Source organism: Hippopotamus amphibius, chromosome 17, assembly GCF_030028045.1.
Source record: "Hippopotamus amphibius kiboko isolate mHipAmp2 chromosome 17, mHipAmp2.hap2, whole genome shotgun sequence".
Classification (NCBI taxonomy): domain Eukaryota; kingdom Metazoa; phylum Chordata; class Mammalia; order Artiodactyla; family Hippopotamidae; genus Hippopotamus; species Hippopotamus amphibius.
Window position 1 is genome coordinate 50,357,018 of NC_080202.1, and position 24,710 is coordinate 50,381,727.

Sequence of the window (24,710 nt, forward strand, 5' to 3'; positions counted from 1 at the left end):
AATGAATATTTTATTTTAATTCAGTATTCCAAAAATATTAAAAACAGTCACTACTTCATTTTTTTAAAAAATAAATTTATTTATTTTATTGGCTGTGTTGGGTCTTTTTTTGCTGTGCGCAGGCTTTCTTTAGTTGCGGTGAGAGTGGGCTACTCTTCACTGTGGTGCGTGAGCTCCTCATTGCGGTGGCTTCTCTTGTTGTGGAGCACAGCATGGGCTCTAGGCGCATGGGCTTCAGTAGTTGCAGCACATGGGCTCAATAGTTGTGGCTCACGGGCTCTAGAGTGCAGGCTTAATAGTTGTGGCGCATGGGCTTAGTTGCTCCGCAGTATGTGGGATCTTCTTGGAGCAGGGATCAAACCTGTGCCCCCTGCATTGGCAGGCGGATTCCTAACCACTGTGCTACTTAGGAAGCCCTACTTCATTGTTAATTGAGCATCTCTTGCACAGAGCACAGTGCCTGCAGCATTATAGATATTCGTTAAATATTTGTTCCATTGAACAAAAGTAAGCTAGTAATTCCTTTTTGCCTTTTGACAGCCAATCTTTTACTCAATTATTTATAAATAATTATTTATAAATAATAAAAAGATAAATAATACTATTATATTATTCTTATACTTACTATCAAGCTGAGTTTATTAAACTGAGAAACCTCTCAGTATCACAAGCACTTTTGTCATGAATTGTTAGCATGTTTAATTATAGTGACTCAGATTAACATCAGCAATTTAGATTAATATGGATGTAAATAGATTTTGGAGCTTTGAAGATGTGAAATTTATTAGACCTTCTAATATTTTCAGATGTCTCACTTTTTTTTCATTTTTTTTTTCCTGAACAACTGGAATCACAGCTAACTTTTTCTACTAAAACGTGTGTTCTACCTTCTTACCATGCTGCCTCTTGCTTCCTGCCTGTCTTGCATCTCTACTTTCTGCTTTCCTGAATGCCCTGTGTCTCGCTAAGGGAAGAGCCTATAGGTATGGGACTTACAAAGGCTTCACTTTGAGAGTCATTGTACTAAGAGAAATAAACTTCATAAAAACAGAAATAATGGCAGGTACGGGGTTGGGACTGGGGAGGGGCTCTAGGCCTGGGATCCTTGTCCTGATTCCTTCTCCAAAAATTCTTCTCTCCTTCTTCACCCTTCCAAAGAACGTAGGTGCCCAAGATTCATCAGAATGTTGGGAATTAAAAAAAAAAAAAAGCTTCATAAGCATTGTTTTGATTTCTTTAAGAATGTTTGGAGTAAACTTTTCAGAGTAAGAGTACTCAGTTACGAAATAAGAATATCTTAAATAGAATGAATGGTGTTTTACAGTTTTGAAAACACCTTCACAAATCTTTTCTTGTTAGATTCTCAGAGCAGCCTTATGAGTTGGCACTCTGAAAATTCAGTTCAAATAAATTTCAAGTAACACAGAAACCTTCAGCTAACATCATATTTACTGGTGAACACTGAAGGCTTTCCCCTTTAAGATCAGGATCAAGATAAGGACGTCTGCTCTCTTACCACTTCTATTCAGCACTATTTTGGAGGTTCTAGGTAGCGCAATTAAGCAAGGAAAAGGGGAAAAAAGGCATTCAAATTAGAAAGAAAGAAAATTACATCTATATACAGATGAAAGAATTTACAAGAAAAAAATTTAGAGCTAAAAAGTGAGTCTATAAAGTTGCAGGATACAAGATCAATATACAAAAATCGGTTGCATTTCTGTACACTAGCAATGAACAATCTGAAAATAAGAAAGTTCCATTTATAATAGCATCAAAAAAGAACAAAATACCTATGACTAAATTTAACCAAAGAAGTGTAAGATTTGTGCACTGAAAACTATAAAACACGTTGAAAGAAATTAAAGATCTAAAATACATGGTAAGACATCATCTTTGAAGGAAACGTAGGTGAAAACCTGTTCCTGGATTGGAAGACTTAATACTTTAATATAGCAGTACTCCCCAAATTGATCTATAAATTCAGTACAACCCCTTTCAAAATTCCAGCTGCCTTTTTCCCAGAAGTGGACAAGCTGGTCCTAAAATTCATATGGAGTGGCAGAGCCATTTTAGCCACAACAATTTGGAGAAGATAAAGAAGAAAGTTGGAGGACACACTTCCTGATTTCAGAACTCACTGCAGAGCCACAGTAATCAAGATGATGTAGCAGTGGCATAAGTGTAGTCAGCTAGTCGTGTAAACCAATGGAGTAGAGTTGAGAGTCCAGAAAAAACCCATACATTCATGGTTAGTTAATTTTCGACTGAGTGCCAAGACCATTCAATGGGGAAAGAATAGTTTTTGTAACAAATGATGCTGAAACAACTGGATCGCTACATGCAAAAGAATGAACTGGTTGGAATCTTAAAAAAAAAAAATGGTACCGATGAACCCAGTGACAGGGCAAGAATAAGGATGCAGAGAAAGGACTGGAGGACATGGGGTTGTGGGGCGGGGGGCGAAGGGGAAGCTGGGACGAAGTGAGAGAGTAGCACAGACATATATATACTACCAACTGTAAAATAGATAGCTAGTGGGAAGTTGCTGTATAACAAAGGGAGATCAACTTGATGGGGATGCCTTAGAGTCCAGGACAGGGAGGGTGGGAGGGAGTCGCGGGAGGGAGGGGTATGGGCATATATGTATAAATACAGCTGATTCACTTTGGTGTACCTCAAAAGCTGGTACAAGAGTGGAAAGCAATTATATTCCAATAAAGATCTTAAAAAAAAAAATGAACTGGGACCCGTACCTTATACCACATACAAAAATGAACTCAATGTGGATCAAAGATCTAAATCTATAAAATTCTTAGAAGGAAACAGGTGTAAATTTGCATGACCTTGGATTAAACAATGATTTTTTTAAAAAGTTTGTTTATTTTATTGGCTGTGTTGGGTCTTTTTTGCTGTGCGCGGGCTTCTAGTTGCGGTGTGTGCGGGCTCCTCATTGCTGTGGCTTCTCTTGTTGCGGAGCACGGACTCTAGGCGCGTGGGCTTCAGTAGTTGCAGCACATGAGCTCAATAGTTGTGGCTCACGGGCTCTAGAGCGCAGACTCAATAGTGTGGCGCACAGGCTTAGTTGCTCCGCGGCATGTGGGATCTTCCTGGAGCAGGGATCGAACCCGTGTCCTCTGCATTGGCAGGCGGATTCTTAACCACTGTGCCACCTAGGAAGCCCAACAATAATTTTTTTTGAAGAGAATGACACAAAAAGCACAAGCAACCCAAGGAAAAAGTAGATAAATTGGGCTTCATCAGAATTTAAAATTTTCCTGCATCAAAGGACACTATCAAAGTGAAGAGACAACCCAAGGAATGGGAGAAATATTTACAAATCATATGTCTGGTAATGGTTTAGTATCCAGAATATATAAAGAACCTTTACAACTCAACAATAAAAAGAAACACTGTTTTAAAATGAGCAGAGGATTTGAATAGATATTTCTCCAAAATAGATGTGAAAATGACCAATAAGCACATGAAAAGATGTTCAACATCATAGTCATTAGAGAAATATAAATCAAAACCACAATGAAGTACTATTTCACACCCACTAGGATGGCTATTGTTAAAAAAAAAAATAGTTGGTGACAATGTAGAGAATTCGGGACCCTCATACACTGCTGGTGGGAATGTAAAGTGGTGCAGCCGTTGTGGGATACAGTTTGGCAGTTCTTCAGGAAGTTAAACATAGAATGATCCAGCAATTCTCCTAGCTACATAGCCAAGTGAGTTGAAATTACATGTTCATACATAAACTTGTACGTGAATGTTCGTAGCAGCATTATTCATAATAGCCAAAAAGTGGAAACAACACAATGTCCATCAGCTAATGAATAGATAAAACAAACATGGGTTATCTGTACAATGGAATATGATCGAGCCACAAAAAGGAATGGAGTGCTGTCACATGCTACAGCATAGATGATCTTGAAAACATTATGCTAAGTGAAAGAAGCCAGTCACAAAGATGACAGATTGTATGATTCTATTTATATGAAATGTTCAGAATAGGCAAATCCATAGAGATAGAAAGTAGATTAGTGGTTGCCAAGGGATGAGGGAGGGAAAAATTGGGACTGCTAATAGGTACAGGGTTTCTTTTTGGAGGGCTGGAAGTGTTCTTGAATTAGATGGTGGTGATGATTGCACAAGGTAGTGAATATACTAAAAACCACTGAAGTGCACACTTTAAAATGATGAATTTCATATTATATGAAGTTGTCTTAGTCTGTTTAGGCTGCTGTAACAAAATACCAGAGACTGGGTAGCTTATAAACAACAGAAATTTATTTCTCACAGTTTTAGAGGCTGGAAGTCCAAGATCAGGGTGCCAGCATGGTTGAGTGAGGGCCCTCTTCTGGGTCACAGACTTCTCGTTGTATCCTCACGTGCTGGAAGGGATAAGCTAGCTCTCTGGGCCCTCTTTTTTTTTTTTTTTTTTTTATCTATTTTTAAATTTATTTTTATTTTTTTTTATTTTTTTGGGGGGACCCTCTTTTATAAAGGCGCTAATTCCATTCATGAGAGTTCTGCCCTCATGACCTAATCACCTCCCCAAGGCCTCACCTTCTAATACAATAGTATGCCTTGGACACTAGTTTTTCAACATATGAATTTTGGGAAAACAAACATTCAGACCATAGCAGAAGTATATCTCAAAAAATGCTAATAAACACTTCAGCTAACATGTTGCATACACTGGGTGGCACAGGCCTGCCAGAGCTTGGAATTGTGGTGCTCAACTAAGGTGATAAGTTAGTGATAAGACTGTTAGAGAAGCACGTATAATAGAGATATGGGAGGTATTCAGTCTTACTAGGGACCAGGGAGTTTTATAAACTTGGCTTTGTAAGATGGATAAGATTTCCATGGGTGGAAGGTTTTGAAATAGGCAATTCAGGCAAAAGCGGTAGTGTAAAACAAAGGTGTGCTGTTAGGAATATGAAGGACACGGGCTTTATTATTTAGGAATAACATTTTGACCTTTAGGTCATGTCTGGTGGCAGAGGGAAGACTGAACCGGAGAAAAGAAATTAGAGTCAGGGAAACCGATTAGGTCATTGCAGTTTTTTCAGGAGAGGTGATGTGGGCCGAATGAGATCAACAGTTGTGAGGATGGAAGGGAGGAATCAAGTACAAGCAACAGTGCAGAAGTATAATTAACAGCTTTTGGCCCCAATTTGTGTGTGTGCGCGCGCACGTGTGTGTATTAGATGATAAACGGAAGAATGACTTTGAAATTGGGAATTTGAATGAATTGAAAGGATAATGATGGTGTTAGGACAGCCAGAGAAACAAATAAAAGTGAGTACTGAGGAGAGGGAGATACCACTGAATTTGGCATTTAGAAAGTCATTGGTGACTTGGAAGATAGAACCATTGCAGTAGAGTGGTTGCTGGAGAGGATTTCAAAGATTGCTGAAGGATGAGAAAGTGGGAGGTAAGGAAGGGAGACTTGAGAAGGTTGGTCGTAAAGTGAAGAGAAAAAGCTTGATAATCTGAGGTAAAAGAATTAAGGGACTTTTGCTTTTTGGTCTCTATGAGAGGGTGTGGACCTGCCTCTGGAAAGAGAGGACTTACTGGCAGTGACCCAAGAGGTGAAAAAGCAAAGGTTGGATAAGCAGGTTGCGATCAAACCTACAGGTGAGGGATTCTACCTCCCTGTGCATTTGAGATGTGTGCCTTAAGATGTTTCTGTAAGGTTAAGAATTGAATGCTGTGATCCTTGAATGTGACCAAATGGAACTACATTACATGCTTGAATCAAATTAGAGGTAGCTATAGGATTTAAAACACAATCTTTAGTTTATTCACCTTAAATTTAGATTCTTTTTTCCTCTTCGAAGTGTACAAAATTCAGAATGAGTCATGTTTAAAAAATCATTTAGAGATAAGTAATTTTCTTGTGTTATGAGAAAACAAAAATGTTAGCTAGAATGAGGCAAATAATGTTATTTAGATTTTGGCAGGAGGAATGAGAATTGTGGGCTGGGGTGCTTGCAGGTGTGGAAAGCTCTTAAAACAGTGCCTGGCATGTAATAAGCTCTCAAAACACATTAGCTATTATTATCGACACTCACTGCCCCCCCCGCCCCACCTCTACCAGCCACCAAGTGGCTAGTCAGTTGTGTTATTGCCATTTATTGAGTAGTTCAGCTTTCCTCCACTGATACTAAATCTCGCATGTTAAGTTCTCACCTGGTTCTATTTCTGGATTGTTTGTTCTACTCTGTTGGACTGTTTCTGTACTAATACTACATTGTGTTAATTACTGCGTGTGGCAGGTTTTGATGTCTAACAGGGCCAGTCTCATTCTTTCTGAGATTTTTCTTGGCTACTTTCACAAATTAAAAAAAAATGTGTTCTCTTATTTTGCCTACTACGTTTACTTTGCCAGTTACAGTCTAGATTGAATTTGCTAAAGTCCAATTGGGATTTTTTTATAATTACATTAAATTTATAGATTAATTTGGAGTTGATATCCTTACAGTATTGAGTCATCGCATAGAATGACGTCATATATCTCTACATTTATTTGGATATTCTTTTATGTGCTTCTGTTGATTTTCTCTATATGGGTCTTATAAATTTTTGCTAAACTTTTTCTGTGCTTAAAAATTTTTTTTTTGGTTCTGTTGTAAATGGAATCTGTTGTCTATTTCTTATTTATAGCAAGGTTTTTTTTTATTACAGTTGACCCTTGAAAAACATTGGGTTTGAACTGCACTGCTTGGGTCCACTTATACGTGGATTGCGGATTTTTTTCAATAAATACATACCACACCAGCCTCAGTTAGTTGAGTCTGAAGGTGCAGAACTGGTTTGGACTGGGGAAGGTGTATTAGAACCCCTAACTCCGGAGTTTTTCAAGGGTCAACTATACGTATATTTATATATATGTATATATATACATATATTTATACATATATTTATCTAGTTGAGTCTGAAGGTGCAGAACTGGTTTGGGCTGGGGAAGGTGTATTGGTACCCCTAACTCCGGTGTTTTTCAAGGGTCAACTATACATATATTTATCTATCATTCATTTTCTTCAACTTTCCAGATATATTTGTCCAAAAATTTAAAAAATTCAGCAAATATTTATTGAATGCCTGTTATGTGCTAAATATTGTTCCGGATACTTCTCCAAATTTTAAAATAGTGTATTTTGAGGCATCGATGAACTTTCCCAAATTAATGCAGTCTTGGAGAGGAAATTATTCACAGAGCCAAGGACTCAGTTAACTGGCTTGTGATTTGGTGTTCATTTTGATGCTGAGTCATTGGTTAATCTGACCAGTAAAAATAAAATTTTAACTCTTTGTATATTTATCAAAATATTCCGTGCTTCAGACCATATTTTGTAATTTCTGAGTTTATTAAAAGTATGTTTTCTTAATTTATATACAAAAATCCTTGTCACACTATAGTCAAAGAGAATTAGATTTAACCAACATGGTTTAATTGTGAAGAAAAAGCACACATAAATTATGAGACCATGTCTTGTATTTCATGAATAATGACAATGTCCTTGTATTTCATGAATAATGACGTCTTCCAGTTATTTTCTTAATGTGTGAAGTCATCACTTCCTATACAGAAACAAACATCTCAAATTAAATGTCAATTAACTTTAATACAAAAATTTTAATTTGGCTTGTAAAGTAATACCTATCTATATTTTTTAAGTTGGAAAATGCAAAAAGAAGAAAATAAATTAAATCACTCATAGTCCCATTATCTGGTCACAATTGTTTTTTACATTTTGATGTGTGTTTTTATTTAATTGCTTTGCTATACTTAAAAAAAATCAAACTGTAAAGTAAAATTTATATATATGTATATATAATATATACATGTGTACATATTACTATCCTGTGATTTGAATATTATAAGGATATGATATTTAAGTGGCTTTGTTTTAGTTTACATAACCATCACTTTGAAATAGGACTTCTAATTTGCTTCTAATCACTGTTAAAGTAATGCTGTAGAGGACAACTTTGTACATAAAAGTTTTCTATATTTAAAATTATTTTTCTAAGATAAGTGTTATGTATTGTAAAAACAGTTCCAACCATTCAGAATTGTGAAATGCGAAGGTGTTTCACTTACAGGTTGTTGTTTCACCTCAGTGATAACTACTGTTAACAATTTAGTGTGTATCTTTTTTTATTAAAAAACTTTCTCTACATACTGTTTTATAATACTATTATATATCTTTTTTAAAACTTAGCACTATATTGTGGATATTTTCCTTGTCAGTACATACAGAGAGGTACCTTGACCTTTTAAATGACTGCATAGTTGTGATGCTTTTAACCATGCTCCTATTCATGGCATTTATTTAGCTTTAGATTGTGATTTTTATTTTTATTTTTTGCTATTACAAATAATTCTTTACTGAATATCCCTATGATTGTCATAATAATAGCTGAGATTTGTTGAGTATTTGTTCTGGCTCAAGTAAATGAGAATATCTCATTTAATCCTCTTATGTGTGTTTGGGTGGGTGTGTATTTCTTCCTATGTCCTTACATTTCCATTCCTGCCCATAGGAAGAGTAGAACTTTAAACCAAATTCCCTTGCCTCTTAATGGAAGAATTATTACAGTGGGGGAAACATCTTGTTCTTCTCAGGAGGAAGAATTGCCAATCTGATGGTTAGTATGGGACATTCACGCCAGGATTCGTAGGTTTTTTACTGCTTCTTTTCACATCCTGTGCCCAGGACTAGCAGGCCAGTGTGGTCAGCAACCTTAGACTGCTCTTTTAGAGGCAGATCTGGCTATTCTTCTAGTTCTTTTATTCCTACAGCTGGGATGAGAACTGGTTGGGAGTGAACTGAGTCTGTTCTGCAGACCTAATTAGCTCTCTCTTCCAGTAGGCCTACCTGAGTACAGACATATGAAGGTCTAGGTCTTCGTTTCATGAGTGTAGGTACCTTGTACCTAAACTATATTTTCTAGTTTGAACATTTATACCATCTTTGCAAATGGGAATTATTGGAGATTGCCCAGCCATTAAAAAATCAGACCATCATTTCTCAACTTTATTGAGATATAACCTATATCCAATAAAATACAGTCAAGATATAGAACATTTCTATTATCTCATTATCTCAAAAAATTACTTTGTGCTTTTTTGCTGTCCATTTCATCCCCACCCCAGTCAATCACTGATTTGTGTGTGTGTGTGATTGTTACTCTAGATTAATTTTTTCTCTTCTAGGATTTCATCTAATTATAAGATGAGGCATAATAGTATAGGATGAACTCTGTTTCGCTGAGTAAAGCCAGCACAAATATCTACTAACAGTTGAGTGGATAAACAAATTGTGGTACAGCCATGCAATGGAATACTACCCATCAATTAAAAAACCTGTTGGTGATACCTCATTGTGGTTTTGATTTGCATTTCTCTAATGATTATTGATGTTGAGCATCTTTGCGTGTGTTTGTTGGCAATGTGTATGTCTTCCTTGGAGAAATGTATATTTAGGTCTTCCACCCATTTTCGGTTTGGGTTGTTTTTTTGATACTGAGCTACATGAGCTGCTTGTGTATTTTGGAAATTAATCCTTTGTCAGTTGCATCATTTACAAATATTTTCTCCCATTCTGAGGGTTATCTTTTTGTCTTATTTATGGTTTCCTTTGCTGTGCAAAAGCTTTTAAGTTTCATTAGGTCCTATTTGTTTATTTTTGTTTTTATTTCCATGTATTTCCAAGAGAATAGACTTGAGGACACAGGGGTGGGGAGTGGGAAGGGGCAGCTGGGCCGTAGTGAGAGTAGCATTGACATATACACACTACCAAATGTGAGATGGATAGCTAGTGGGAGGCTGCTACAGAGCACAGGGAAATCAGCTCCATGCTCTGTGACGACCTAAAGGGGTGGGCTAGGGAGGGTGGGGGGAGGCTCAAGAGGGAGGGGATATGGGGATATATGTATACATATAGCTGAGTCACTTTTTGCACAGCAGAAACTAACACAATACCGTAAAGCAATTATACTGCAGTAAAGAGAAAAAAAGATAAAAAACCAAAAAAACCTGTTGGTAGATCTTTGTGTTATTTCAGTTTTTGACTATTATAAATAAAGTTGCTGTGAACATTTGTGTACAGGTCGTGGTGAGGCTCTATGTTTTCATTTCTCTCTTTTCAGGAAAGACATAATTGAATGAGACTTAGCTGAGCTGGCTCTAGGGCAAGTTCATATTTTCTGTCCTACTTTCCTTTCCTGTGAGGGAATTCGTGTCCTATGAGAGATGTAACCTAGGCCCAGGGCACCGCAGAGAAGACCAATGGATTCATGAGTATTGCAGCTGTTAGTAATGAGGTCTTTAAGTCAGGTATTACATGCGTTGTTTTTTTTCTGTTTATTTTGCCCTACTAGGTTTTTTGGTAAACAATAAAGCATATAGTTTTAAAAAATCTAATTTTTAAAGTGGACTTTTGGATGAAAGTATGTTATTTAAATTTGAAAACTACCCAGAGGAATCCTGGTTACCCACCCAACCCCCCCCCTTTTTTTTTTTTTAATGAGAAGCCAATTCTCTTTCTGCACTTTAAAGGCTCTCACATAAGTGAGATAAAATTACTTCTGCTAACGTTTCCATTTAAGATTTGTTGAGATTTTCATTCTTTTGAGTAGCAATGAGTTAATAATTTTTTACATTTCAAGTTGTTAACAAAAACATTTTATAGTCTTCAGACAGTTAAATGTTCTAGTAACTCAGATAACTAAACTTATATAAATTTACCTGCCAGTTTGTATTTTCATTTCCTAGTAGCTGTGTGGCCGTGGCTGGGCTTTTATCATTGTTTCCTAGAGGCAAGGTCAATGTTAGAAAAATTGTGGAATTTTCCCTTGGCATTATTGTGATAAGTAAACAACTACTATTTATAGAGACGTATTTTGATGAGAAAATGAGATACCCTGCTTAGCTTACCATAAAAACACAAATGCTTCTAGATTCCAGTAAGGAGGCCTTTTGCTCACAGCATCTGTTTCAGTTGGCCAGCCAGATGACTTCTGCAGATTTTTTCACTCTTTTTTAAAGGACACCCAACTCTTTGACAAGTAAACAAGTTTGCAAATGAAAAGGTTAACTTACCATTTTGTAAATTTTTTAATAACTTTGGCTATGTCAATTCTGTGTAATTTTGAACTGTTAGATATTTTTATTTAAATTATATCACTTCCTAAATAACCTTGCAGTGTCCCTTTGTCCGTGTCCTTTGAATTGTGTATTCTGTAGTTGAGGTAGATTGTACTGATGCCCAAGTTCATGTATTTAACAGATGTTTGATGAGCACTGACTGCATGCCAGGCTCTGGGAACCATAGAGGCGAGCAAGATATAGTCTTAGTCCTTGACAAGCTTATGTCTTTTACGCAGTGTAAACAGACAGTAAAAATACAGTTAAGTTCCCCCATTTGACATTTATCTTATCAGGAGGGGAAAGTGTCTAGGAACCTCTTCTAGAAAATGTTACGTCTGAGCTGAGAAATTGTAGAATAAGTAGGAGTTGGCTAGATAAGGGGCTCAGAGTTAGGGAAGAGAGACGAATACAAGAGAAAGAAGCTTGTAGGTGAGAGAGATCCATGGGTACGTGGGAAACAAAGTTCTGTATATTTTGGTCAGGTGGCTAACCTGTGACTGTGGGCAAAATACTGTCTCATTCAGAAAGCAAACTTATGACCTAGACCTTATTTGTGTCATGTTCTCAATTAGTGATTTCCAGACATTTTATCATAAATCCCGTAAGCAAAAAATGTTTTGATCCTGTATCCCCAATATATATTCCTGTTTATTTATAAGTGATGCACTAATAGTTTATATTCATAGTAAAACATATACAAAAAGGAAAAAGGATGAGCTAAAGTTAAACTGTGGAAAATGCTCTTAATTTTATTCATTAATAATACAGAAAGCAGAGTGATGCTTTACTGTTCTTTAAAATCTTGGTTTAATATTTTGTGATACAACTATTCAGAGATCTATTTCTAAATTCAGGTTTTTTTTGATACTTGATGTTAATGGCCATCAAAGCCATTAAATAGATAAAGATGGGGGAATATAGATAAAAATGGGGGGAATTTAGCTTTACTTTTGAAATCATGATTTTTTTCCCCCAGATTTATCTGCCATTTGTGGAAATGTTTTATTGAAATGTGTGAAATATGTCTGGTAGATTTCCATCTATCTATTAGTTTTTCTTGCAGACTAATCAGAATGTAGTGTACTTTTATAGTAATAAACAGGTTCAAAAATCACCAAAAAATGATTTTCTTAAAGATTAGAACATTTTTTAACTTTTTAAAGCATGCAGATATGAGAGTTTTATTTTTTGTTTGTTTTTAGGTAATATACACTGTTTTCAATAGCAGAACCAGTTAGCAATGGCAATGTGTTTCTAAGTAATGGTTTTTGAAATGCTCTATTCATTAGCACAAGGTATTTTTTACTTTTTGTTCTTGTTCATTTTTATCTTGTAAGAGCAAAGTGAATTTTTCTTTTTCTTTCTTTCTTTTTTTTTTTTAAATATCTTCTTGGTAGCACCTTTACCTTTTAGTAACCAGTGAATTCCTGTATGGTTTAAAAGAAAAAAGATTTGACACTGCTTCCTAGCCTTCTACAGAGTGTAGGAAAGATTGTGTATTGTAAGGGCCTTGTTTTGATAAAGTTAGCCTCAGTGAGATCCTGAAGCACATGTGTGTGCATTTGGCTCTGACTTACATGCAGCAACAGTTTATCAGTGAATGAAGCAATGAACAACTTTCACTTAAGATGCTGTCTTTGTAATTTTATTCTGGAATTATTTTTATTCCAGTAAAAGCAGCCATTCCATCAGTGGTTACAGTTTTCCCATAAAGTACATTGTTTCCTTTATAGTTTAGACTGTATCCTTTTCAGTACATCTTTCCTCAGTGACTCACAAAATTGTAGTTCCTGTGTTTTGCAATTACCTAGTAAATCCTCTAAGGTGAAAGAAATGTCTGTATTTTTGATTCAACTATATAGCATACCTCCCATACTCTATAATTTGTCCTATCTTTGACTCTTTAGGGTTTTCCAAGAGATTTTGATTATATTTACCAATAAAAGAATACTAGTTTGTCACCATTTTATTTTCCATGTATCATTTCAGTCATTTTTACTATGGTCATAGCTTCTTGTCTTTTCTCTCAGGAAAGCTTAGCAGTTTCAACAGTTACTTAACTTTAATAGTGTTGTGAATTGCTAGATTCAATAGCATGTGACTTTAAACATAGGTGGAAAAATTATAGAAGTTTCTCTCTTGTTGTGAATACTGAATTTTTAAAGGCCTGGCAGATTATGAAGACTGTCATTAGGTTATATCTTAAGGCAGAATATACACTTAGCATGGGGTTCATCTTTAATAAAAATGGGTATAAAATAAATATAAATAGAAGAACTAATATTTTCTTTTTATACCCCAAAGGATTATCCTGCAAACCCTTCAGGTACACATATCCCACTTTAGAGACCACTGCTCTGAACAACTGGCATAGCTATATTGAAACTAGACGCCTTCTTTTTTTTTTAAGCACAAGCAAAACAAAGAGTAATTTATTTTCCTCTATAAATTTGTGTTTGGGAGACAAATTTAAGAGTCAGCTTTGGCTTGAGGTTTGAAGAATGAGCACTTTAGTCGTAAACAGACTACAGGTGTCATATTTCACTAACTAGGAAACCCTAGAGGATGGTGGAAGAATTATTGGTTACACACATTATATGAAGGAATGTTTTACTGGTTGATCAATGTTGATCAAAAGGACTGTTAATTGCTATTTTATTTTAAACATACCTGTAATTATTTTTGTTGGGAGGTATTTGGAAGGTAGCTTTTCTTAGTGTGCAGGAGAAATGGTTCATAGCCACTTGAGATCTCTCATGAAGAGATACTTTTTCATTATATACTTTATCAAATATATTGAATTTATGTCATTGCATTTTTATCAGTCAAAATCCTTTTTTTTTTTTTTTTTTTCTTAAGAAATGGAAAACCAACTCAAATAAGCTTGAGCAAAAAAGAGAGTTTATTGACTCAGTCAACTTTCAGAACTGGTCTCAAGGGTTTTAACATCGTTGTCAGGTCTGAGTTTCAAGGTGTCTGTTTGTCCGTGTCTCTGTCACCTTTGCTTTCTCTGCTATAGTTTTATTCTTTTAGAGCAGAAAGTCTTATTTCATGTGGTGGTGATGCAACGGAGAATGCCTTTCTTCTAGCGCCTGTCTATATAAAATCCCATGGATGGAATAGGACTCTATGTAATTGCATGTGTGCTGTGATTGGCAGGCCCCAAAAGCACATGGTATGGGGAAGGAACAGTTTCTGAAAGGCAGGGTTTGCTATTACCACAGAGTAAGGGGTGCTGGCAGACAAAAACAATAAGTGTTTACCAACGGTCATGAGGAAGAGGACAGGAAGGCGTAAAATATTCTTTAAGAAAATAGAAGATGACTTAATTTTATTTTCCTAATCATTGATTCTTACAGAGTATGCAAGCTGCAAGATGTCCTACAGATGAATTATCTTTAACTAACTGTGCAGTTGTGAATGAAAAGGATTTTCAGTCTGGCCAGTGAGTATCTGATTTTATTTTCTTCTAACCTGCTAAATGGTATTTTAGAAACTTCTAGAGAGTCCTTATTTACTTATTTTTAGAAATGTCTGAGTATAATTTTTTAATTCCTCTTGCTGAAAATGGAAGAGATGAGGAAGAGTTGTGTATTTACTGTATTAAATTTTGATAAATATGTTTTCTAAATCATACATAGTTTTTTATATATAACTTTATTTTTCCATTGGTTTTCTTAGCAGAACTAAACATACTGGTTATATGAATCATATATAGGGTAGTCATTAGGTTTTTGGCTCTGGAGTCAGATTGTCTGAGTTTGGATCCTGGTTCTGCCAGTTATAATCTGGGTGACCGTGGGTAAGTTATTTGCCCTGACTGTGCTCATCTGTAAAATGGGGATGATTATACCATCTTCCTCAGGGTATTTGTGAATATTGAGTTACACAAATAAAACACTTAGAACAAAGTCTACCACATTAATAAGTCCTCAATAAGTATTAGCTGTTTTGATAATTATTACTGTGATAATCCAAGAGACATGAAAAGATGCTGTGCATTGAAAGATGCATAACAATTGTAGAATCTTTACAAGCGCTTTTCACTGTCATTTATTTTAACTGATTCACATCACCCACTGCCAGAGCTTCTAAATACCCTGCTGCTGAGTTCCAAGCCATCCATGTGCTTCTAAGTTTGGTAGAGATAAGGACATGAAGGGGCTGTTGCAGAAGGCAGATGAGGGAAATGAGGAAGGAAGTGGCATTTTAACTGAGCCTTTTTCTGTTTTTAAAGCTGTCTGTGAAATACATGAGTTTCACAGAGTTAGAATTGCTAATCATCTGTGGGTTTCCACGTCAGAGTAAAGGGCTGTACTACATAATTGTATTAACATTATTTCCAGTCCTAAAAGTTCTCTGATGCTAAGTTGAACACAGGACTTTCTACATATAAACTGGACTATAGATATCAGTGTGAGAATTTGCTTATGGAATTCTTTTACATGTCAAATGTTCACTGTACACTTGCTGGGGCTACTTAAAATATAGTAGATATAAGGAACTTGTGAGCTACTGACAAAATGATATGTATAGAAACATTAACCATTAATCTTTAAAAAATTATAGCATTCTAAAAGATAATTTTTAAAAAGATAGGCTGTAACGGAGTTTGAAGCTTCTGTCTCACACATACTCCTTGGTAGTTTCTTGGTATAGGAGGTTACCATGAGATAACTATATTTCATCTGTTTACAGGTAACTTCTAAGCAGAGTGAATTAGCACAAAATGGTTTGAAATAGTAAATATTGATATCTATATGGAAGGTGATATATTTTGTGAAAATTTTTCATTTTTATCACCTTTTAAATTTTACAGGCTGCTATTGTTTCAACCTGTTGAGGGAATCTGCAAAGAGATTTAATGAATAGTCCTAAAAACTAGCTCTTTTTTGACTGCTATATCCTGGCTCTGTTCTGTCTTTGATTCTCTTTCCTTTGGTCTAGTTAGGATGTGAAATAATTCTCAGGAGAGGAAATTCATCTAATTTTAACTTAATATCAAGTAAATTGCTGTCTTCAGTTTTATGTAAACTGGAAATGTAATGAGGTTGATGTTTTGGATAGTATGTGCTTTCTTGAACTTGGTCCTGATTCTGTTTGATGTCTGTTTGGCCCAAGGTGGTCCTTATGCCTGGAAAACATTTTGAATTGCTGACAGTTTTTGGAAATGAAATTTATGGTCCTGTTTCTTCAGGACTCATATAATGCCAAGTTTCCACCTGGAACTCATCAAGCAACATTTGAAGTTGATGTTCTTTATTTCTTTTGACATGGAGTATTGACTGTGTTTCTGTCTTTTAGACATGTGATTGTGAGGACCTCCCCCAACCACAGGTACACATTTACACTGAGGACCCATCCATCTGTGGTTCCAGGGAGCATTGCATTCAGCTTACCTCAGGTAACTCAGATGTGAATTTATTCTCTTCTATTCTTGAAAGTCGTAGAGAATCAGTTCATTTAAAGCAAGCTGTATCACCCTGTAACTGTCTTGATTCATATTGAGGAAAACCATCTCGGTGTTATGTAAGGAATTTAAAGATATATTCTTAATTGCCAGTTTTTACTATGTCTGTTTTTTATTGCCTTGACTTTTTTCCCCTAATTAAAAGAAAATTCTGCAGTGATATCGGTTGGCTATGAGACTAAGTGTCAAGTTATTTTAATGTCAACTCACAGGGTAACAGAAAATGTGTAAAATATATAAAAATAGCATTTACTTCTAAAATTAACACCTAATAGTGATTTTAAAATGCAATGATGTTAGACTAAAGAATATGATATGAGCAGTTGTTATTTCAAATTACAGCCTAACTTGCTGGGCTTCTGTAATAAGTGAAAGGATTATGATTACGTTTGTAACTGATGGTGGATTCTGTGGAGGGGAACCTCCACAGAATATTGCCTGGCACTGTTGCAGGCACATAATATATAATGTAGGAGCATCGCAAGTACTAATCTGTATCCTTTCCCCCCTTGTCATTTTACTCGTGCTGCTGCTTCCCAGTCCTAAACAATGCAAATGCAATCCTTACCTCCTTGTAGTATGCTAATAAGCATTGATTTCTGCCCTCCCACCCCTGGAGGTTCAGTAAAAGAGATCAAACACTCGTTAGGGAACTATTAAAGATCTCTTGAATCCCTCAAAAATTATGGGAAATCTTCACTCACTATTCCCTTTTTCTCTGTTTGGATGCCTCTCCAAAATCAGGACTACTCTTCGCATTTGTTTCTATAGATCAAAGGTTTGGAATTTTCTAGAGTTTATCAGCTTTTACAGAGCTATATTTGAGACTCTGCTGGCCAGAAATGGGATTTCTAAATATTCTTCCTCGTCTCTGCTTCAAAAAAATTTCCCCCAGCATTTACTATAGGCCAAGTGCTATTCTAAATGCTTTTGCATGTGTTCACTCGCTTAACTCTCTCAACAACCCCAAATGATAGATACTATTATTGCCATCCTTGAGGCTGTCTCTGGGTATAGAACCTAAATGTGGCTGCTTTGTGACCCAAAGTCTGGGCTTAACCAGTCTGCTACTAAATTGCTGGTTGGCCGGAAGTGGGATGGGGTATTGCAGAAGAGAGAGGTGAAGGGTGGAGAAGAGGTGAGAAAGCTGAAAGGGGGAGCACTTGTTGCACATATTCAAAATGCAGCATCTTCTTAACTACCCACCACAAACAAACTTTTGATTTTCAGCCAAAAAGTTCTTTGGAATTTTGGCAGTAATTACTGATTTTGAATCTAATTTTGAGTCCTGAATTTCTGCCTGAACACACTGCCTCTGTACATTCTTGCCAGTCAGTACCTGGGGAGAAGCTAAAGCCAGATGCCTGATACTCCTATGCCTAGAACACAAGGAATGGTCGTGACCATCTAATGATTTGAATCCCTGCTTGGGTTTCAGTATCGATTATCTGATGAGCTTTAATTTAGTTTTCATGAATTGAGCATCTTTCTTTTTATGCTACTGTTATCAAACAGTATAACTCTCCACCGTACACTTAGAACGCTGAAATATCTGATACCCGAAGTTTTCAGGAGCATTATGTTATGCAAAGGAGCATCCTATGTAGTGGTGCCAGCTTTACAGCAAAAAGGCAAGCTTTATATGTTTTGAGGGTAGATATTCAGATGTAAATAAACTATAGCATATGTTTCCTAGGGTGGCTGTAACAAAGTACCACAAACTGGGTGGCTTAAAACAGCAGAAATTTATTCTCTCACAGTTCTGGAGGCCGGAAATCTGAAATCAGGGTGTCAGCAGGGCCACGCTGTCTCTGAAGGTACTAGGGAAAAATCTGTTCCACGCTTAGCTTCTGGTGTTGTGGACAACCCTTGGTGTTCATTGACTGGTAGATGTACCACTTCAGTCTCTGCCTTCATCATCACATGAGTTCTTCCCCGTGTGACTGTGTGTCTCTTTTCTTATAATGAAGCCATGTTGGCTTAGGGTCTGCCTTAATTCAGTATAACCTCATCCTACCTTGATATCATCTGCAAAGACCCTATTTCCAAATATGGTCATATTCACAGGTATCAGGGGCTAAGACTTCAACATATCTTTTTGTGGGACACAGTTCAACACTTAACAGCCATGTTTTGGTCTTGGAATGTGTTCATGGAATTCAAAGAAATCCTCTTTTCCTCATTTCTCTAATTTTGATTGATTTGGTGTTGTGTCTTTTTTCTCTTATTTTACAGCGAAAATGGGCTGGACTTTCTATTGGGCAAGAAATAGAAGGTAGGTAAATTTTTTAGCTACCTGAGGTAGATTTTTGTTATGATTTTCTCATAGTTATGGAGATATGTGCAATTTTCTGTTACTGGTTGTCAGGCCATTAAACTTTTATCCATATTACAGTTAGGTCTATGAGAATGGAAAGTAAATAGTTATGGAACCTACTTCTTTATCTACTTGTTAGTCTGCCTGGACATTACAATCTAGTGGGGAAAAGGAGTATCCACATGTTCATAGCTCACAGAAAATGTACAAGGTAAATTTGTGTACAAATATTACCTTTAGGAACTCTGCGTAAAAATGCTGAGATAGAACAGGAGTGGATGAATTGATTGGAAAATTAGCCAGAGAACTCTTTCTAGGCACTGGAGTTTTGAGCATGATTATGAAGTAGAGGGAAAGCATGACATGGTAGAGACAAGGAAGAAACTCTTAAGATGAGAAATAATATAAATAAAAGGCATTGAGATGGGAGCAAGCACATCATAGGCAGCGCTCACACATGTTTGTCTGATTGAAAGGACTTGCCTGAATGGATTGTAGTAAGTGATGAGAGTGAAGTGTGCAGTTAGTAGAAGTACATACTGAAATTTCTGGATTTCACACAGAGCTCCTGAGAATTTCTGAATGAGCCCATCAAAATCCTACCTTTAGAAAAGAATTCTAATGTCATTGTATAGTGAGGAGTGGGGAGAATTCAGGAGTGAAGGAAAATAGCTAGGAGGTTATTTGACTTGCCTAGAATTAAGGTGAATATAACTTTGTGAAATTATGGCTATGGACAAATTTTTTAAAAGTCGAAGTTATGTTGAAGAGGAATAATTGGGATTACGTGGTGATTCCATTTTACTGTATACTGAGATATGTTTCCTAATGTCTTTGGAAAGATAAATCATATTTAGGGTAAGGAGAAGAAAGGGTGGCAGTACTTAAGAAAATGATGTACTTTTAAAAACGAAACATGTTATACAGTCATCATAGTCCATTAGGGAAGGGCATAAGAAGCAGCTTACGACTTCAGGGGGGAAAAAGGCTAAGCCACTTGTGGTTTATAAACTAATAAGTATAAACTATAAGCTAATAAGTAAAAACTGGCATTGTTAGTCATTGTGGCAAAGTTGGGAAAATGGAATATGAGTCATTTTGTCAGGTAATTTCATGTCAACTAATGGGTTCAGTAGGGGGAGAAAAGAAAATGCAAGTGTAATTAAGTCAGCTTTTTTTTTCCTGACAGCTTTTTAAAAAAAATTATTATATTTATTTATTTATTTATTTATTTTATTGGCTGTGTTGGGTCTTTGCTGTGCACGGACTTTCTTTTAGCTGCAGTGAGTGGGGGCTACTCTTTGTTGTGGTGCGCAGGCTCCTCATTGCTGTAGCTTCTCTTGTTGTGGAGCATAGGCTCTAGGCGCGTGGGCTTCAGTAGTTGCAGCACATGGGCTCAGTGGTTGTGGATCACGGGCTCTAAAGCGCAGACTCAGTAGTTGTGGTGCACGGGCTTAGTTGCTCCACGGCATGTGGGATCTTCCTGGAGCAGGGACCTAACCCGTGTCCCCTGCACTGGCAGGTGGATTCTTAACTATTGCGCCACCTAGGGAGCCCCTGCCAGCTTTTAAGACCTAAAAAAGTGTGATATTTATGGAAAAGTTACAAAAATAATACAGAGAATTCCTGTACACTGCTTTTACCCAGATTCACTAATTGTCATTTTTTTAAATCATTTTTTTCTTTCTACACACACACACACACACACACACACACCCATTTCTTTTATGAACATTTGAGGTTAGGTTGCAGAAATCATTCCTCTTTACCTCTACTACTTTAGTGTGTATTCCTTAAGAACAAAGATGTACTGGTAATAGTAATCAAATTTAGGAAATTAAACATTGAAACTTTAATCTATACTTCATATTCCAATTTTGTTAATTGTCCCAATTATCTCTTTTATACTATTTTTTCCCCTTCAGTGTGCGATCCAGTTCAGGATCGTGGTTTGCATTTGGTCATCATTTCTCTTATCTTCAGAGGTTTTTTTCCTTTCACGATGGTGACATTTTTGAAGAATACCTTTATATAATGGGGAGTTGTTGGTCACAGGGAACAAAGTTTCAATTTTGCAAGGTAAATTAGTTCTGAAGATCTAGTTACAGCATGATGACAGTAGTTAACGATACTGTATTGGATACTTAAAATTTGCTGAGAGGGTAGATCTTAAGTGTTCTCATTGCGCATGCGCATGCACACACACATATACACACACACACACACACAAAGATGGTTCATGCACTGAGAAGGAAATATATTCTCTGTTATCCGGGTGTAGTGTTTGCTATGTATCCATAAGCTCTACTTTATTGATTATGCTGTTTAGATCTTCTGTATTCTTATTTTTGGTCACTTGACCTGTCTTGTATTGAGAGTGGTGTGTTAAAATCTACTGTTATTAGTTTTTTTCTATTTTTCCTTGCACCTCCTGTAGTTTCTACTTTACACAGTAGTTTCTGTGTTATTTGGTATGTAGATATTCATAGCTGCTATATTTTTGTTATGAATTATGCCTTTTTGCATTATAAAGTATCCTTTTTATCTTGTTTAATGTGTTTTCAGTTATATTTTGATATTAGGATCATAATCCCTGCTTTCTTGTTTTTAATTTGCTCACAATATCCTTTCCCGTCTCTTGACTTCTAGCCTTTTTAAATCACTGTTTTAGATGTGTCTGTTGTATACAACATAGAGCTGGATTTTGCTTTATGAGCTAATTTGAATATCTTTTTCTTTTAATAGGTCTGTTAAGCCCATTCAGTTATTGATATGACTGCTATGTTGATCTCAATTCCATGATTTTATGCTTTAGTTGTATTTCTCTATGTGGCTTGTCTTCTTTGCTATTTTTAAAATTTTATTTTGGTATTTAGGAATGTTTATATTTTTATTTTAGTGATTAGTTCTGCATTTATATTTCTCATAGTGCACTTAGTACTCCTTTTTTTTCATACTTAACCTTTTCAAAAAACTGTCTTGTCGTTCTAAATGATACTTTGACTCTCATTTATTACCTGTACAACAGGTAATCATCATATTCTGCCTTCCCCTTTCTCCTCCCATTTTGTTAATTGCTTTCTTTTTTTTCCCTCAAGTTTCGAATCTTTTTTTGTTTCAGTGGAAGAAACAAATTTTTAAAAATTGAGATATAATTGACATATGACATTAGTTTCAAGTATACAACATAACGATTCGATATGTTGTACACATTTGCGAAATGCTCACAAGTCTAGTTAACGTCTCTCACCTTACACAGTGACAAAAATTTTTTTTCTTGTGATGAGAACTTGTAAGATCTACTCTCCTAGCAACATTCAAATTTGCCATACAGCGTTACTAACTGTAGTCACCAAGCTGTATGTGTCAGTTGATTTCTTTCTACTTTGTAAGAGCACGGTATTTACATGCTGTTCTTCCACACTGTGATCCCACATTTGTATTAGTCTGAACTCTACAGTTAAATCTCTTAAACAATCACTATCAGTCCTTTCTACTTGGTTGGATAAAACCTATCCTCTAGTAGATTTCTCCAGGAAGTATATATGTGTACCGTGTTTCCTAAGTTCTTGAACATTCAAACTATTTTTTTGTATCTTTGATATCTTAAGGGCAGCTTGGCTGAATATAAAATTCTTGGCTTGTTTTCTTTCCTTGAATTTCTTGGAAATACTGCATCACATTGCCTTGCTTTGTGTGATACTCTTGAGAAGTCTGATGCCAGTCTAATTTTCTTACCTTTATAAGTAATTTGATTTTTCTGCCTGGGAGCCCTGAGGATTTTTCTGTCTTTAAATTCTAATATCTTTATTAAGGTGTTTCTTGGAATTGATCATCCTGGGCCAACAACCCAGGTATACAATTCTTTGTTTTAATATGTGGATTTAAATTTTCTGTATTTCCAGAAAATTTTCTTGGATTATGGTTTTAAGTACTAGTTGCAGTTCCAGTTGTTTTGATGTTCTTCTCAGGGGTTCCAATTATGTATGTGTTCTAGGCCTTATCTGCCTGTCTTCCATTTCAACTACTTTCTCTGTCTTGGTTGTTTTCCTGTCTTTATTCACTGCCTCTTATTGAATATTAATTTGAATCTGTTCTCCCATGGGCACTTGTTATTCATTTCTGAATAGTTTTTTTCCCTCAGTTTCTTTCCTGTGTTTGATAAACTGTCATTGCATTTCTTTTATTTGTCTATTCCTGTTCTTAGTTTTTAATCTACTTTTAGGTGTTTTGTTATATGTCTCAGTACTTGTTTGAGGATACTTAATTTAGTTTAAAATGTTATTTTGTATATATTTTCTATTTCATAGTTGATCTTTTTAGGGAAGACACTTCATTAGCTGAAATGCTGCAATATTTTGTTATTTGTTATGCTTTCTTCACCGTAACTTTGTGGAGTTATTTTTGTTTCACATGATTTTATAGGCAAAATTGTTAGTGCAAGAACATTTTTTCTGTCAGTGTAGAGAAGCACAGTTTTTTTAGTAAGTAATAATGGTGAGGGGGAGGTCGAGAGGTTGGTTGGCATAGCTTATTTCTCTTTGGTTTCTGCATTATCCTTGATTTTCCTCTCTTACTGCCTTCTTTCCTTCATCGCCACATCTCGAAGGGCGCCATCCCTTCTCTGTTTACCTGGCTCTCTTCAGTGATTCTCCGATACTGCCACTTCCAGTCCTGCTTACTCTCAGGTCCTTTCCCTGTACGTGCAGTCATGGACTACCAAGTCACAAACCTGTGTGTAGTGTTTTGGCTTTTGGTGTTAGACAAAATCTCACTCAAAAGAGAAAGTCTATATTTTCTCTGTGTACTGCTCTCCCTTCTTTTTTTCCACAAAGGGAGCTCTGTCTAATTTTGTTACATATTTCTCTACTTTCAAGTAATTTGAGTTTTATGGTATTCTCTGTCTCCTAGTAATGCTGAAGATTGTAGCATTATTTGTTCTCCTTGTTATGACAGGGTTTTAGGAGGTGTGGGAATGTTCAGAGTCACATTCAGATCCTGTAGATCCAATGCTTTTGAAGATGTTCAAAGATACATTAATGTTAAACTGGTTGAAAGAAAACAAATACTTAAAGCAGTTACCTGGAACACATATGAGCCTAGTCTGTAGTTGAGATGCCTAAGAAGCGAAGTTGGTAAAGTGGAAGGCGAGAATACTCTGTTCCTCGATTAGGAACATGACAACTTATACTCTTTTTTTTTTTTTTCCTGAGTTAGAGAGAACTTAAATATTGGGATTATCTTTATTTGGCCTTTTCTTTGTGGAAGTAGGATGAGAGAGAAAAATTTTTTGACTAGGGAAATAAAGGAAATTACTTTAGATATAGGTAGCTGGTAGGGAAGTTTGCATAATTAGTGCTTTCTAAAGTTACCTCAAAGAACCACCTGGGGAGTGTGTTTTTAAAAAATATATATATATATTTCCAGGCCCCTCCTTTGGGGAATCTGATTCATGAATCTGTTTTTAACGATCACCCTTAAGTAGCTCTTACCAGCCACATTTTTAGAGACAGTGACATAAGTGATTCCCTTAACTATCACCTCCTCACCTGAAGCGTAGTGTGAAGCTAAGACAGAGGAGGAGTTCAGCACCAAAGGGAAGTAGGTCAGTGCATGAAGCCAGGGGTCCCTATTTGCAGACACTGGCAGAAATAAAAACACTTGTTAAATCTACTGAGAAAATGGGTGTGTATGTAGCTTAGGTTTCTAATTTCCTTAAACTTACTTTTCTAAATATAGGGTTCAGAGTGTAC

The 24,710-nt window shown here is 36.0% G+C and overlaps 1 protein-coding gene across 2 annotated transcripts in view; it reads left to right on the forward strand.

The window, feature by feature from the left end:
• NSF (N-ethylmaleimide sensitive factor, vesicle fusing ATPase) overlaps positions 1-24,710 on the forward strand; it is a 143,118-nt gene that overhangs the window by 10,397 nt on the left and 108,011 nt on the right. For both annotated transcript variants that reach the window (XM_057715741.1, XM_057715742.1), the window contains exons 2-4: positions 14,530-14,615; positions 16,475-16,574; positions 18,876-18,915. In XM_057715741.1, the coding sequence (XP_057571724.1) occupies positions 14,530-14,615; positions 16,475-16,574; positions 18,876-18,915 (226 nt within the window). The remainder of the gene's footprint in view (positions 1-14,529; positions 14,616-16,474; positions 16,575-18,875; positions 18,916-24,710) is intronic.